The sequence below is a fragment of the Hylaeus volcanicus genome, chromosome 4 (assembly GCF_026283585.1).
Source record: "Hylaeus volcanicus isolate JK05 chromosome 4, UHH_iyHylVolc1.0_haploid, whole genome shotgun sequence".
Classification (NCBI taxonomy): Eukaryota; Metazoa; Arthropoda; class Insecta; order Hymenoptera; family Colletidae; genus Hylaeus; species Hylaeus volcanicus.
In genome coordinates, this window is record NC_071979.1 from 10,806,932 (window position 1) to 10,821,348 (window position 14,417).

General features: G+C 39.7%; 3 protein-coding genes and 1 long non-coding RNA gene across 6 annotated transcripts in view; 1 reads left to right on the forward strand and 3 right to left on the reverse strand.

Moving 5' to 3' along the window:
- The window catches only part of LOC128875251 (proton channel OtopLc-like), a 14,653-nt gene extending 10,472 nt beyond the window's left edge, over positions 1-4,181 (reverse strand). The window contains exon 1 of the mRNA XM_054120672.1: positions 3,056-4,181. Coding sequence (XP_053976647.1) covers positions 3,056-4,181 — 1,126 coding nt within the window. The remainder of the gene's footprint in view (positions 1-3,055) is intronic.
- Positions 4,182-6,835: 2,654 nt separating this feature from the next.
- Positions 6,836-8,729, forward strand: LOC128875263 (uncharacterized). 3 transcript variants are annotated; one of them, XR_008456773.1, is made up of 5 exons: positions 6,837-6,939; positions 6,999-7,119; positions 7,559-7,919; positions 8,054-8,250; positions 8,361-8,729. It is a non-coding gene; the product is annotated as an uncharacterized LOC128875263 (long non-coding RNA). The 3 variants fall into 3 exon arrangements; XR_008456774.1 differs by having other exon boundaries at positions 6,836-6,909; positions 8,054-8,729; XR_008456772.1 differs by having other exon boundaries at positions 8,054-8,729.
- A 311-nt stretch (positions 8,730-9,040) lies between these two features.
- On the reverse strand, positions 9,041-10,764 carry LOC128875262 (zinc finger matrin-type protein 2). The gene is made up of 5 exons (XM_054120690.1): positions 10,604-10,764; positions 10,111-10,331; positions 9,965-10,038; positions 9,741-9,886; positions 9,041-9,665 (listed from the first exon to the last, which is right to left on the reverse strand). Exons 1-5 carry the CDS (start codon positions 10,610-10,612, stop codon positions 9,522-9,524), a joined length of 594 nt encoding a protein of 197 aa, XP_053976665.1. The 5' UTR covers positions 10,613-10,764; the 3' UTR covers positions 9,041-9,521.
- A 185-nt stretch (positions 10,765-10,949) lies between these two features.
- Positions 10,950-14,396, reverse strand: LOC128875857 (protein king tubby). Its single transcript, XM_054121804.1, has 8 exons — positions 14,199-14,396; positions 13,766-13,901; positions 13,601-13,693; positions 13,342-13,517; positions 13,099-13,266; positions 12,679-13,024; positions 12,452-12,604; positions 10,950-12,377 (listed from the first exon to the last, which is right to left on the reverse strand). The coding sequence occupies exons 1-8, from the start codon at positions 14,238-14,240 to the stop codon at positions 12,244-12,246; spliced, it is 1,248 nt and encodes a 415-aa protein (XP_053977779.1). The 5' UTR covers positions 14,241-14,396; the 3' UTR covers positions 10,950-12,243.
- Positions 14,397-14,417: the final 21 nt, after the last annotated feature.

Below are 14,417 nucleotides of genomic sequence, written 5' to 3' on the forward strand. Positions count from 1 at the left end.
ACATCGATAAAAGCTTTTGTACAGCACCGATATTGTTCAACTATTGTTTATGGAACATTCTGAATCAAGACCAAGTAGAATCTAATCTAATACTACTCGATACAAAAACAAACCGTATTTTATTTAATCGTATCGTCTGTTAAATTCGACTCGTAGTCTACATTTATTAAACACGTTTACCCAGAATCTCGAAGGTATTGGTAGTCACTATGCATCAGCTATAATATACGATACAGTATAAGCGATTCGAGTTTGATACATCGAAGACATTAATAAATTGATCTTATCTCTCTAAATTACATGTTCGCTAAGATGACTACGGTAACACCCCCTGCACTGGCTGTATACCGATTTTATTCCTAGCAGTTCACCCGTGCGAGACTAATCACCTCATTTTACGGTGTATAAAACAAAACAGCTCTGTTACACCAACCGCGGAGCATGATGGACGTCGCTTAATTTGATACGCCTCCAATTAAGATGTTTTCTTCGTGGATAAAAAAAAAAAAACTTACTAGGCAAAGACAAAGCTTCGAAATTACTTTAAGACTGTGTACACTATTTGGGAGTTTCGACTCTATTCGATTCTGTTTGCTTTCTCTTTATTTTCATTTCGCTAAGACACGTTTTAAAAATAAGATTTGGGTGGTTCCTGGTCGTTTCGCGAAGAGTCTCGACGAAGAGAAATTGTCAACGAAAAAACCCTCGTAAACGTTTCATTTTTACGGGGGACGAGCGACGTTTACCGCCTTTACGGCCACTCATGCAGACAGATGTAATTATGCCTGTTGCACTCGAGGCCAATAGACGTCCATCGCGTGCCAGCAAAAGTGGATAACTGTACCGTGGAAGCCATTTACAGTAACATGCCCGTACGAATCCTCGACGCACAAGTCGGCAATGTGTAACAGCGAAGCTGTCTGGAGTTCGTAACGGTAGCACCATGTGCCGAACAAATCGATATCATTGTCTCTGATTAACGTTCGGGCTACTAATATCGTGGAGATGCAGTACCAAATGAAAAGGTCTCGCCCAAAAGGGAAAATCTCCAATGAAAATGGAGATGGTACGTTATTGAAACTGATAATAAATATTACCGAAATTACACCAAGGGACAATTTTACGAGTCGTTACTTGGGACGATTATTATCTCGACAACATCTTGCGTATCGTTCAAGTACGGTCGACACGAAGGACAAGAGGACTCGTCCACTTTCTTTTCCATGAAACGACATCGACGTACGCGCCTTCAACTTTATATCGTTAGCGATGTCATTGCCCGGAAAGAATATTTGCTCGTCATGAAGCATGATCGTCGTGATCGCGACCCGAATCTCTCGATATATTTGACCTTTTCGAAATATCGTTGCATTATTTTTTGGTGTTATTATGCGCGAGAGAAATTTCCTTCCTACCAAAAGTTCTTTGTTGTAATTATTATCATCCATTTCGATGAATTGGTATTATCTTTGGTAAATCTGCTTAAATATTCAACGCGACTCTGCATTTTCCGACGCTTATCGACGCGATCACCCCTGGAATGGAACACGAGATCCGTCTCGAATAAAAACGTTTCTAAAGTTAAGTAATTCGGTGCTACAAATTCAGATCTGATTTTCTTTCGTGTTCCAAGGAAACTCGTAAAATCATACGCATAGAAAAGTATTTTCAGAGTAATGGTTATTCCATAAGGACATTAGGTGTAGAACGCGTTGTGGAAAAGCAGCTCTCACTGAAACGCCGCCTCTCATTTTATCTCGGAAAATCATCGTTCCTTCGAACGCGTATCTCGTTAAAGAAAATTCGAATGAAAATTCGAACGCCAACTATTCCGAGCTTCTCATGTCGACACGCGTTATAATATTATAATAAATCTGTAAAGGCAGGCGTTTCGCGAGAGGAATAGAAAACCTTGGTTCCACGTGCCTCTTGGTTTGGTCGTTCTCGTCGGGAAGTCGTTAGCTTATTTTTTTCTCAAACTTGCAAAAGTTTGTATCAAAGATTCGCGGCACCGATCTTTTACGTTTACGTTGTAAAGAGGGAAACGAGACGAGATGTGTAAAAACAGCGAAAGTTGAACCGTCTATTCATTACCACGGACCGCTGCGATAAAAAGTAACAGAACTGTGAGATTCATGGGAGCTGTTCGACGTATCCCTAAGTGTAATTTGTACGCTGAGAACTCGAACGTTTGCATTCGCCGCTGAAATATATGGCAACAATTACGCGATGGAATGCTTGTACTCTTTTAATCTTTAAACGAGGTGAAATAAATACTTGCTGCAAACTTGCTGATGTGCTATTTTTTCCTAACAAAACATGTTTTATATCGATCGATGACGAATAGTTGAACCATTTTTAACGCGATTCTCAAGAATTCAAGCTATCATCCTATCCAACAAAACCGTTCTCTAACCAAATAAAGATGTCGTCTGCATCTCCAGCCCGAGCCTGGAAGAACGACGCGACGGAGCAGCAGGCGCCAGACAATCGGTATACCGTTAGACAATGACACGAATTAGATATCAGGTGTCGAGAACGCGATGCAGGTGAATATTGGTCAGACGGCTAATAAAGACACCTAGCACGTACTCAGGCATCGACGCGTGCACGTGAGCCACGTAGTATCTACCGCTAGCTGGTCCTCTTCGTCGAGGCAATACCGTACGACGAAGAACGAGCATCTTGCATACAAATTGCCGACGTCTTAATAAACGAAACCGTGCCGCGCCGCGCCGTGTGTGCCATTGCTATCGGAGGATCTCGCGACAGTCTCATCGCGTAAATGATTCGCTCCGTGGATCGTCAACAGAAATCTCGCCGTTTCCCTTCACCGAAAGTGTCTCCATTCCAATGACTCTATCGGTACATTTACTTGTATGCAAGACTCGCCTAACCGTGATTAAAGTGTAAGGAATAGAAATGTTGTAGGATTTCCAGTTACCGACGGTGACACGACTTGGAACCGTCGAGCATCGAACTCCATAAACCGTAAACGATTTTAAGGATACGTTGTACAAAGGACTGGCCAACAGAGCATCGTCGTCAATCTCACCCTTTTTCTCATTCAGCGACGACGTGGATGCAGTGGATGGTTCTTCGGGAACGTCAACCGCGCGTTCCTCCTTTCCAGATACAACGCCGCTGAGGTTCCCTTCTTCGAATTCCTCCTGGATCGTCTTGGACGCGTCGGCGTCATTCTGATCGTACTCGACCGTGGTCTGGTCGTCGATCTTCTTCCACTGGGACATCTCCGTGTTCTCCGTTTGCATCGCGAAATCCTCCAGGTCAGGGATATCGCGAATGTCAGGCACCAAGGTCTCCTCGTCCTCCTCCCTTATCCTCCATTTGGCTCTCTGATGGTGCTCGGCGACGTTGTTTTCACGCGTAGCGATTTCACTCACGGAATCGACCACTTCCTCTATCAGTTCCTCCTCCTGGAGCATATACTCCCTTCTTTCGTTGGGATTCTGATACACCCTGTAAGGTCCAACCAGACCGACGATCCCTCGAGGCATCGAAACTGGCTTTTGCCAATCCAGTTGCTGACGATCTAGCTCAGCCATGTGGCTGGGGTACATTTCACCGAGATTGAACAGACGTCGCGGCTCTGGAAGCTGTTTCGACGCTACCTGCAGCCACCTCTTCAACTCCTCCTGCCGCGAACGACCCTCCAGGTGGATATGCTTTTCGTCGTTAATCGACCGATCCTTGATCGGCTCAAGTTTCTTCTCCGGCGAGTTAATTTGAATTTCTGCCAATTTAACCTTTTTCGGCTTCTTCACCACGCTGTAAAGAGGCTCGTTGTCCTCCGCGTCGAGCACAGTGCTCCCCTGAAAGTTAGTTTTATTCTGAGAATCAGTCGGTAGCCAGACGTAGGGTAGCTCCCTGTGCGTATTCGAGGGTACGTCCAAGTCGTTTTTACGCGGTTTGTCACTTTTCACTGCGCTGATCACCACTACCTTGCTCTTGACACCTACCGGTAGAATGCCAGTCGGCGTCGCCGCCGGCGTTTCGTCGCTGTCAAGGACGCTGTATATCGGCTCGCGCGTCGCCGCTTGAATCCATCTGGGCCTGTTCCTCGAATTAGGCTTCCACGAGCACCTGAGCTTCTCAGGATCAACCGTGGCTGTTTTACGTTCCGCGTTCCCAACGGCAATGCCCGTCAGTTCGGCCACCATAGTGTTTCAGGGCTACGATCTGGGTGATTCGCCGGATGTCACGCTCAAATCGTGACCAACATGTCCGAACGATCTTGGAGACCGAAATACCTTTGGGTGCGACCTGGACGTGTCAGTATTCGAGGAGCATCGGGAATCGTTAATAAATAGCGTCCAGGCAGTAGGGACCTTATCTCGAAGAGCCTGTTTACCGTAATATCTGTTTAGTTTCTGAAATAAGAACGGATACGGAGGATGGATATCATTTGTGCTGTGAAAGAAGCCTTCGAAACGTGGATGGAGATCAAAGTCGCTGAAAATAGCTCGAATACGTTTACAATTTCATGCTACGAATAAAGTCCTTCGTAGTTTGGTAACTAGGATCAACTGGTCGATAAATAGACGAATAGACGAGTAGACGAATCACTGTTGCACTGGATTAATGCCGAGACACCGGTGAGCGAGTCTCGAGTTTACCAACCATATGCTTCCCTGGAGAACGAGAGCAAAGTGGAACACAATTGCTTCGGAGATCGTTGCAGTCGGTTCCAACGTGATTCCACATTGGTGCACTTGAAGTGAAACACTTTTATATCATTATAGAAGGATATGTATACGATAGACGGAAATGTTTGCACACTATTCGACACCGACTAGCTAGTATTTTGAGACTTGCCTCGACCGAAAACGAGTGCACTCGATCGAACACAAAAGGTAAATGTCGTTCTTTTCTTGGCTTTAGTTTTACGAGAAACAATTCTCGTCGACGTGGAGGTGGCTGGAGGTCGATCGTATGGATCTAGCTCTCGTTCGTGACCAGGATGACGAAAAAGATTTCACATCCTTCGTCGCAAACGGTGGCTTTTACGATACATTTTCCTCTGTCGAGACCGTCGCGATTTTCCTCGAGACACCTCTCGCGCGATGCAACGTTCTCGTAAAACATTGTTTCTTGTTTCTGCTAGTACAGAAAACTAGCAAAATATGGTTAGAGGTGTCGTTTTCCAAAGATAATTACGGTTTCTCTTGGCGAATGCTCTCCATACGCTGAATATTTCAATGTTTAACGTTAAAATGTGCTACGAGACTCGAGTATTTTTTCAAAGGTTCGCGATTTTCCTCGAGACACCTCTCGCGCGATGCAACCGTTCTCGTAAAACATTGTTTCTTGTTTCTGCTAGTACAGGAAACTAGCAAAATATGGTTAGAGGTGTCGTTTTCCAAAGATAATTACGGTTTCTCTTGGCGAATGCTCTCCATACGCTGAATATTTCGATGTTTAACGTTAAAATGTGCTACGAGACTCGAGTATTTTTTCAAAGGTTCGCAGTTAACCTAGAGGTACCGTGGAAAATTTAACGATCTTATAGGACTTTCTTCTCGACGTCTCGTCTTGGACACCTGCGATATTACTCAACGTGCGCATTAGAAACTGAGAAATTTACACGAGGAGCAACTGTTGTCAACGCATATTGCCGAGGCCCGTTAGCTTATCGTAAAATAGAAACAGGGTCTTTTCACGCGAGCACCGTACATCCTCCGTCCAGAGGCTCAACTTTCGAGTCCCTTCATTCTCCTGTTACAAGCGAAACTGCTTAGGTTTAAAAGGAAGAAACGTGACTCTCCGACAGGTGTTAGAGGTCGAAGCGTTTCTGCTCGATAATCGCTCCGGCTACACCGATGTTCCAACGGCAAATTCTTCCCGGTAAATAGCTAGACATTATAGTGTACCGCTAGAAAAATTGGTAAACGCAGACCTTTGTAGAAACTCGCGACGTCATGGCGACGCTCGTGTCCTGTAAATCGTGTCAGGGTGTCCGGTAAATTGTGGTGTAGCGGTTCGCGCGAGAGGAATCGGCTACAAGACGGAACTAAAAAGTGTAATGCTTGCACACCTATTGCGAGCTCATAAAAACACCGGAACGAACTCGAGCGATCGACTTTTCCCGTTTGTCTGTTTATCCCGCGTTTTCTAGGTCCTTCTGAATCCTAGAACAGTCAACGATGTTCCTCTAGAGTCCTCGTAGACTTGTTCGTGGCGCGGTTTGGAGCGGGCAGTATTCTTTCGACGGCGAAAACAACTAGAACTGCTGAAGACTCGTGCGACCAAGAGTGTCTTTCTCAACTTTTCTTGCTACCGAGACTAGAGTGGACGAGATGGACGAAATAAATAAACAGGTACTCCTCGATCTCGTGGTGGTTTTTAATTGTACAAAATACAATCTATAAGAATTAAAGGAAACGCGATGGTATCGCGTTCGACATTCTGCGCGCGAGTTTTTAATAAGATAACTCGATGCCAAGGGCGTGTAATTAAATTAAAATTGTGATTCAATCGCGTCGCATGACGGTTGAAATCGCAGCGTGACGGCAGCGCGGCGAGTCTAGATCCGCTCTGTTAAAGACGGTAATTGTGATTCTCGTTTTCTATTTGATAACAAAGCGTTTTTAGGCTCGATCCACGGCGCAAGGTTTCTCTGTCGCTGCTATTCTCTTAGCGGTCAGACTCGATGCGGTCCCTTCCCGTAAAATTCGCAAATTAGAAAAGCAGCTTTACATTCCTTTGTACTTGCATTTTGCTCGTATTACTAATAGAGTTTGTACTTTATAGATAGGGTACCTCGGGATTGCTACACCCGTACTGTAGCTACATACAGTTCCCGATGGCCATGCTACAACATAGTTCCCGCGTCAACGAGAGTGAACTCGCAATACAAGATAAACGAGAAATAAAACCGTCGTCGAAAGGGTAGGTCAGCGATCCAAGTTACGTTTAAAGGTAAACCTGAACGCGATTAATCTTGGAATGAAAAGTGACCAACTTGTTTTTCGTTTCAGTTCGATCCAGAAACGAGGAACCTGCAACGATCGAGGACAGTACCTACTCACGAGACACGACATTCTACGAGCACCTCTTAGAAATTGGACATGGAAAGACTTTCAGAAAGTTCTGCTAAATGTAAACTCTCGTCTTGTCGCGAAAAGTCGTTTAAAAAGTTACCGTTGATCGCGAGACAATTCCGAGAATAATTTTTTTCCAAGACTTTCGACGTTTACATTCTGAAACTCGATTGAAAGCAGAGAGTCGTGATCGTGGGATATTTATGTCGTTAATAATGACAGTGATCGAAGAAAAATGTAAAAAAAGCGCTCGCGATAAATGCGTATTTAATTGAATAAAATCACTTGGCGGATAAATAAACAGAGAAAAGTGGACTCGAAATTAAGAGTTTCCCTCGACCTTAAATACTAAGCTCGTAAAGAATCCTGATAACTCATTCGAGTCACGTTAAACGAATCTTTCACAGGTTTTCCTTATATCGGGTTTATCGTTTAAAAAAATGTTTCGAATTTTATCGCCATGTGACTGAATAACTCCTTTTTTTTTGGTTTCGTAGAGTTAATCGATTCGACGAGTGGGCAGCTCGTACATCAAACGACAAAGAGCGATCGAGTGTCTCGGTAGAGTGATTCGACAGAGGCGATCGATCGCGCACGAGTGAACAGAAATTCTGAAAACAAGAGTTGGAAAAAAGAACCGCGAGCAGACGCCGTATAATGAACAGAATTCACTCTAGCCCGGTCATTTTCACTTCCGTGGAAAAGAAAAGGGAAAGTGCGCGTCGTTTCAGACCAAGAAGCCGTGCTTTACCGTACGTGTTTATAACGCTCGGACATCGTAGACCTACGTGATCGTCTATTTAACCATGCTCTTGACGAAATAATGCTTTTTCAACGACAACTGTTTCTTGCAAAATGGTAATTTTTCAAACGAGTATCTTGCATGAGTTCTTGTTCGGCGAGCCACTGTAGAATGTATATTAAACAAAAATTTATTTTTTCAAATTTATTCATTCGAAGCAAATAGCTTGCAAACTTACTCGATTTCCCAGAGTTCGATTCCTGGATCGGTTGGAGATTTCGGGGCATCGTTGATCGTATTCGTTGCTTTTTCACAGGACCAAGTGCGTCGAGGTCCAGGTAACACTGTTTACGGAGCGCACCATAAAGACGCTCGAAATTTGTCCAAGTCCAGCAACGTCACGCCAAGATCACTCGATTTCTCACATCTTTCACAAAATTTTAACATGTAAGAAATAAACTCCACAAAGTTGCTTTCATAAATAGTCTATCGCGCGAATCTCGCGGTTCGCAACTTTCGCGACTCTGAATTCTCTAATTTTGAGCGGGAATTTTCAGTTGACTCGCGTAAGAGGGGAAAAAGTACGAGGAAACGTGAAATTGGAGCGCACCTTTGACGCACGTGCACTTGGCCATACAGTTGATCAGAAATCACGTGGTGGAAACTGCAAACTGGTTCGCGGAGGAACGACCTCCGATTCCTGGATAACGGATGAGCTGACCTTCGAAAATATGGCGGCACTCGTGGACGGTCCGTGGCCACGAGTGTCGACTACACACTACACAGTACACTGGGAGTTGGGACCGGACTACTACGGTGCTAAGATGAACCGAGTAAACGGTCCCGAGAGCTTAGCTCTAGGTAGGAGGAGCGCACTTATACTTGGTTTCGATCTTCCTCGATCCATTCTCTCCTCAACCTCGGAAAGAAAGAAAGAGAGAGTCGTATGATGTGCGCGCGTGTGCGTGCTCGTCTTGATACAACTTCTCATTCTGGAATGCGTTGTCCTTCTTTTACTCGAGGTTAAGACGAAGAAGAAGGGATTCACTGCGCAAGAGAGAAAGTTAGAGAAATGATTAACACTGTGGCTTTGCTTGCGTCTTTTCTTTCGATCCTATTATCTCCGAAAACATTCTTGCTATATAAATTACAAGTATTATATTTTTCAAAACGGCACACTCAATTTTATCAAATTTATCATTTTATTGACGAGTTACACGATATTATTTAAATAATATTTGTTACGTTGCTGGTCCAGAAAAACGGTAAATATATTTTATAAAGCTTAATTTGTGTATTGCTGTAAATCTAAGGTCTAATAACGGTAAATGTAATTCGTAAGGCCAAATCTATGTTACAATATTTGCTTCTATCAATTAATGTTTATTTACTAAATTAGCATACTTTCATTATGTTTAACGACTTAATTGCTCTTCGATATTTCGAGCGGAGATAAATATCTATACACTTACAACATTGATCATACAAGAAATGTATAAATTAAATTGTTACGCGTGTGTGAAAACTTAAATATTGATATCAAAGAAAGCTTTTCTTTTCTAAGATCAGTCTTATTTATCCCTGATCAATGTGCAGTGTTCAATGTTATATTTCAAATGAAACATTTGCAAGTTATCGGTTAAATGACCATTGTCTTTACTAAAGATGCGTTATCAAAAGGCATTCTTTTTCATGAATTACCCATAAATAGATCGTTATCACTTTTTCTTAGAGCCAAAACCTGAGAAACCCATTATCGCGGCCATTTCATCGGAAGGTCCCCCATTGTCTTCGTTTGCTTCTTCAATTTTTCTTTTCTTATCTTTCTTCTTCTCTTTCCTGTATTCTTTAATCTTCTCCTCCTATAAATAACAAAAAAAAAAACTGGATAATAAATAAGATATACAGAAAAAATATATCCGTAAAAGAAAACAAACCTCTTCCTTTAATTCTTTTACTCTTTGTTCTAAATCGTAGTCCTTTTTTTTCTCTTCTAACTTCATCTTATTCATTGCAAAACGGGCTTTAACTTGATCCAACGTAGAACGTTCTATCTTCATTGACATACCCAAATTACGCTGATCTAAAAGAGAAACCCAAGAGTTAAAATTGTTCAAGTATTACGTTATGTACAACTAACAAAATAAAGTGCCAATATTACGTTTTGTTCCATTGATGTGGTCTAAGAAATTAATTGAATCCTTCACAACGCAATCACAGACATTGCAATAGTATCTGTAAATATATTACCATGTTAATGTTGTTCGTATGCTTGAATTATTTATTATAAACATTTAGTATACTTACCCACCAGTCTGGGAAGATGGTGTGTTTTTGTTAATAACAACACTCTTTCCTAATTTAGATTCAAGATCGACTTTATAATCTCGTTGTTTAAGCAATTCCCTTTTTACAGCTGGTTGTTTTGGAATTCCCAGCTCCTCTTCAGCAATCTCATCTTGGAGACGCTGAAGAGCTATTCTTTCGTATTCTTCTCTGTTCCATTTTCGTCTGTGATCATCGGGTCGCTGAACATTAAATATATAAGATCATTTATATCATTTACATTAATTAAAATGACCCGTAAACAAGCATTATTTGGTTATGTTTCAATAACAAGTGTCTTACTTATAATTTTAATTCAATGAATTTAGAGTGTTTCATACCAAAAGATATTAAGGTTAGAAAATGTGTCAAACTATTTTTGTAATAAATATTGCTTAATTCGTTTCAATAATAGGTATAAATGTACAAAATTGGTATGAAAATTCGCATAGTTGCAAATTATCAATATCCTTACCATAGACATTGTAGAATTGTTAATTTCAATCGGACCTAATACGCATAAAAAAATAGAATACTTTCCCCCACTTGTTTTCTAAGTCTGCCAAACTAAAGCATGCTCATTATGACAGTGGATTTTAATACTAGTATTATATTAGTATATATATGATACCGCCCAATACCGCCATCTCGCGATCAAAAGAATAAACTAATTTTTGAAGCTTAGATCAGAACCCCATACGCCACGGTGGCGTTATCGGTAACAAAACCCCCAAGTTTGTAGTAAAAAAAATAGTTCTCGCTGTAGCCGCTAGATGGCGCCACAACGATATTTTAATTCATTATCTTTTATTTCTCATAAATGCGTAATTAATACGATTCTTTGCTTTATAATGCTATAATCTATTATTCTAATATATTAATTAAACATTTATTTACTAAAGTATAGTTCAATGTACTCTAGTAACTATCCGCGTTCAATTTTTAAACAAAAAAACAACCTTTCTTTTAGAGTTTATATTCATCTTCGGGTGATTATTGAAAATATAATATCCAATGAACACTTTGATTTACAATGTTAAACGTGATAAGCTAATTACAGGATTTATTCAATTGTTTCCTAATACACACATATATTAAAGTAGTATAGTTTTTCATATCTAAATTATTAAAATGAAAAATGAAATATTACACTTATTATAAAATATCCAATTGGCATTTTAAATAATATTAATACTGTTTTTATTACATATATATATATATACTGGTATTTTTGTTCTTTTAAGACTTCTTTTAACAGTTTCAAGTAGTAACCCTTTTGTTTCTTTAAGTTATATGTTCATTTCATGTAACGCTTCGTTACAAATAAAATTCGTGTATAAAATCTACAAAGTTACAAACTTTTCAACATCTTTGCAATCTTTCACGATCTCATAAAGTTTCTCTCTGTTTGTCTGATAAGCTATGTAGAATAAATATGTTTGATATGTACTTGGAATAATGTTTTAATCTTGAAGTGAAATATATAATTATCTCTCGTATGGGTGCACTTTTAAAAAAAAAACTCCTTAAAAGGGAATTGAATGGGAATATAACCAAACAAAGTGTGTAAAAAAAAAAAAGATAATTATATAGTGCAATAATTTCTTTATATGTAAACAGTAATTGCGTTCTAGGACTGTCGGCGAATACATACTTGCTTCCATTGTATTGTTTAAAGCGATATATCCATGTTCAAAAGTACACAAAATTTAGATAAATTTTGCACTATTTAATTATCAAGTCTGTGCTCGAACAAACGTATATACAATAATGTATATGTATATCTGTACATTTTTAACAGAAAGAAATATTTTCATCTTGTTGGGCAGTAAATTGTGCAGTGTATTAGTATAATGTTTTAACGCGTGAACCGGGCTAACTACCATACACATACGTTGAATACTTAAAAACGTTTTCCATATATAAGAAAAGTGAACACACGATTTATACTGATTATTAGTACGTCAGGTTTTCATAGAACAGTTATCATTGCGAAAATTCTATTTAAAAAAAAAGAGACATTTCAATCTAGTGATTGTCCATTGCAGATTATCCTGACCGAGATACTTTACCAGTCGCAAACACGTGATAAACGTTGCGTCAGACAATGCACGGCTACTCGCAAGCTAGTTTACTATCGAAACTGCTTAAAGCAATGGCGAATGCTTGAAGCGTGCACAGTGGAAATCTGTAGTCCATCGTAAATACGTCTTCGGCCACGCGACCAAATTGCATTACAACATAATCAACTGTAAAATAAAATCATTTCGGTTAAACGGTTCACGTTGTAGGCGTTTAAAACTTAGACGTATAAAATACGGACCATCGCTATCATGTACAACTTGAAAATTCTTGACAGAAGCTTGCGTTACTCGTCCATGAAAATTAAGCACGTACGATTGCGTGTCATCGTTCCATACGGGAGTCTTGTTGTGTAATTCTATTAAATTGTCCATGTTTTTCGTTTTCCAACGTTCTGTAAAGGTAACGTTTAGTAAAAATAGTATCGATACAATAAACAAACTATTAGAAAAAGAAATAACTTCGAACCGAGTAAAGTTTCAGACTCGTCTCTCGGACAAATTTCGACTCTCTTTTGGTCTGATGTCATTCCTGGAATAATGACGGTCATCTTCCGCGGTCCTTTGAATCCTAAAACGTTCGTATCGTATATCACTGCAGCCAACTCTTGTCTGGGATTGAATCGTTCATCCCGTTTATCGTCCTTCATCAATGAATATCCATTATCGTAAACGGTGAATTGCGTTCCCAAAAGATTCGATCTTAATTTTCCAATGTAAGACTCTCCACCCCTCGAAAGATCCGTGGGATCGGTTGAAATTAGATAGTTACTAGTTGTACTCTTTTTTCTCTTACGACCAGCCAATAAGAAAATCTGTATGAGATCAAAATTTTTTTATAAATCTGTCAAGAGTTAAAAATTGAATTTGTACAAAAAACGATAGACACCTTTTTCCCATAATCACGTTCTAAATGTAAGAAATACGTCGGATAAAGACCGCGATCCATGCCCTTTCTATCACGCGTTATCCTGCACTTGTAATGCATCTTTTTATTTGCCGGTTGCAACACAAAATGGTCAATATTCCCTTCCACGTTTCCTTCTAATTCTGGACTCTAAAAAAAACGACGAGCACGTTAGTTTCTAAATTATTAAACCTTCGCCTAAGGTAATCATCGTTTTATGCATACCGAAGAATTATTATCTCTACCGATAAGCATGCTTGCACCATCGGATGGTGCTACTCTGAGAGGTGATGGACATGGTAGGGATTCTGAAGGTGAATGTACATCTATAGGTGATGATTCTTCATCTGCACAGTCGGTTGCTTCCATAGTTTGATAAAAACCTCCTTCTGTACTGACGTCTATAATAGAAAATACAGTGTCTTATACATAATAACTAATATTTGATTAGAAATTAAAATTTATATAATATCGTTAAATATACCGTTTATTCTTGTTTCTATATCCTTATTTTCTGCAAAACTGCTTAACTCGGGACTTGCCTGTGACATATTAAACTTTAATGGTCCATCATATCCTGCAAACAAAATAATTAAATATATAGTATACATTCTATTATATTCACTTTTATACAGTTTATCAAAGTTACCTCGAAGTTCTTTATTCGGATTCATCCACTTTGTAGAATGACTTGTAAGCTGAGTAGTCGATATGTTTGATGCTTGTACCATTCCACCTGCGCCACTTTGTCTTTTTTGTTTCATTTTTTGTGCAATTAATTGCCTCTGTAAACAATTACACTGCATTTTATAAGTGGTGGATATAGATGTAGCAAATATTTAAATGTGATCGTGTACTTCAAATTTCGTTTATAATTAACTGTGTGTTTCACACATATATAATGAAGACATTTAAACAGGAAAAAAGAGTGTTCTATTTGTAAAATACGTTAAATTTGAACAATATCGTTGTTTCTCGAAGCACTCAATGTATGAAACACACAATTGGAATCCAAACAAAAGTCAAACACATAGATTATTCCACGTAAAACTGTTTAAAACTTAATGATGTATATTCTGTACCTGTTGTTCGAGTTTTTGTTGTCTTAAATCTAGAGATGTCATTTTGTCGATACGTTCTAACGGGAACTGTCATACGCGATTGATTTTCACAGAACGATTCAGCTTGTCAGAAAACCAGTTTGTTTACGCCAAACATACTTGGTCGCCTGTGGCTACCTAGGCAACCGTACGACAGAAAATCCTAATACATTTTTAAGGCGAAATCACACTAAACGAAAG

Excerpts from the sequence above, each read along its gene's own strand:
- LOC128875262 (XM_054120690.1), bottom strand. Across the intron at positions 10,039-10,110 it reads CCATCTTCCCAGACTGGTGG|ATACTATTGCAATGTCTGTG; the intron begins GTAAGTATACTA and ends ATATATTTACAG. Across the intron at positions 9,666-9,740 it reads TAAAAGAATTAAAGGAAGAG|GAGGAGAAGATTAAAGAATA; the intron begins GTTTGTTTTCTT and ends TGTTATTTATAG.
- LOC128875857 (XM_054121804.1), bottom strand. The coding sequence starts at position 14,240 with ATGACATCTCTAGATTTAAGACAACAAAAACTCGAACAACAG. Across the intron at positions 13,694-13,765 it reads TCCGAATAAAGAACTTCGAG|GATATGATGGACCATTAAAG; the intron begins GTAACTTTGATA and ends TTTTGTTTGCAG. Across the intron at positions 12,605-12,678 it reads CGAGTCTGAAACTTTACTCG|AACGTTGGAAAACGAAAAAC; the intron begins GTTCGAAGTTAT and ends TTACCTTTACAG.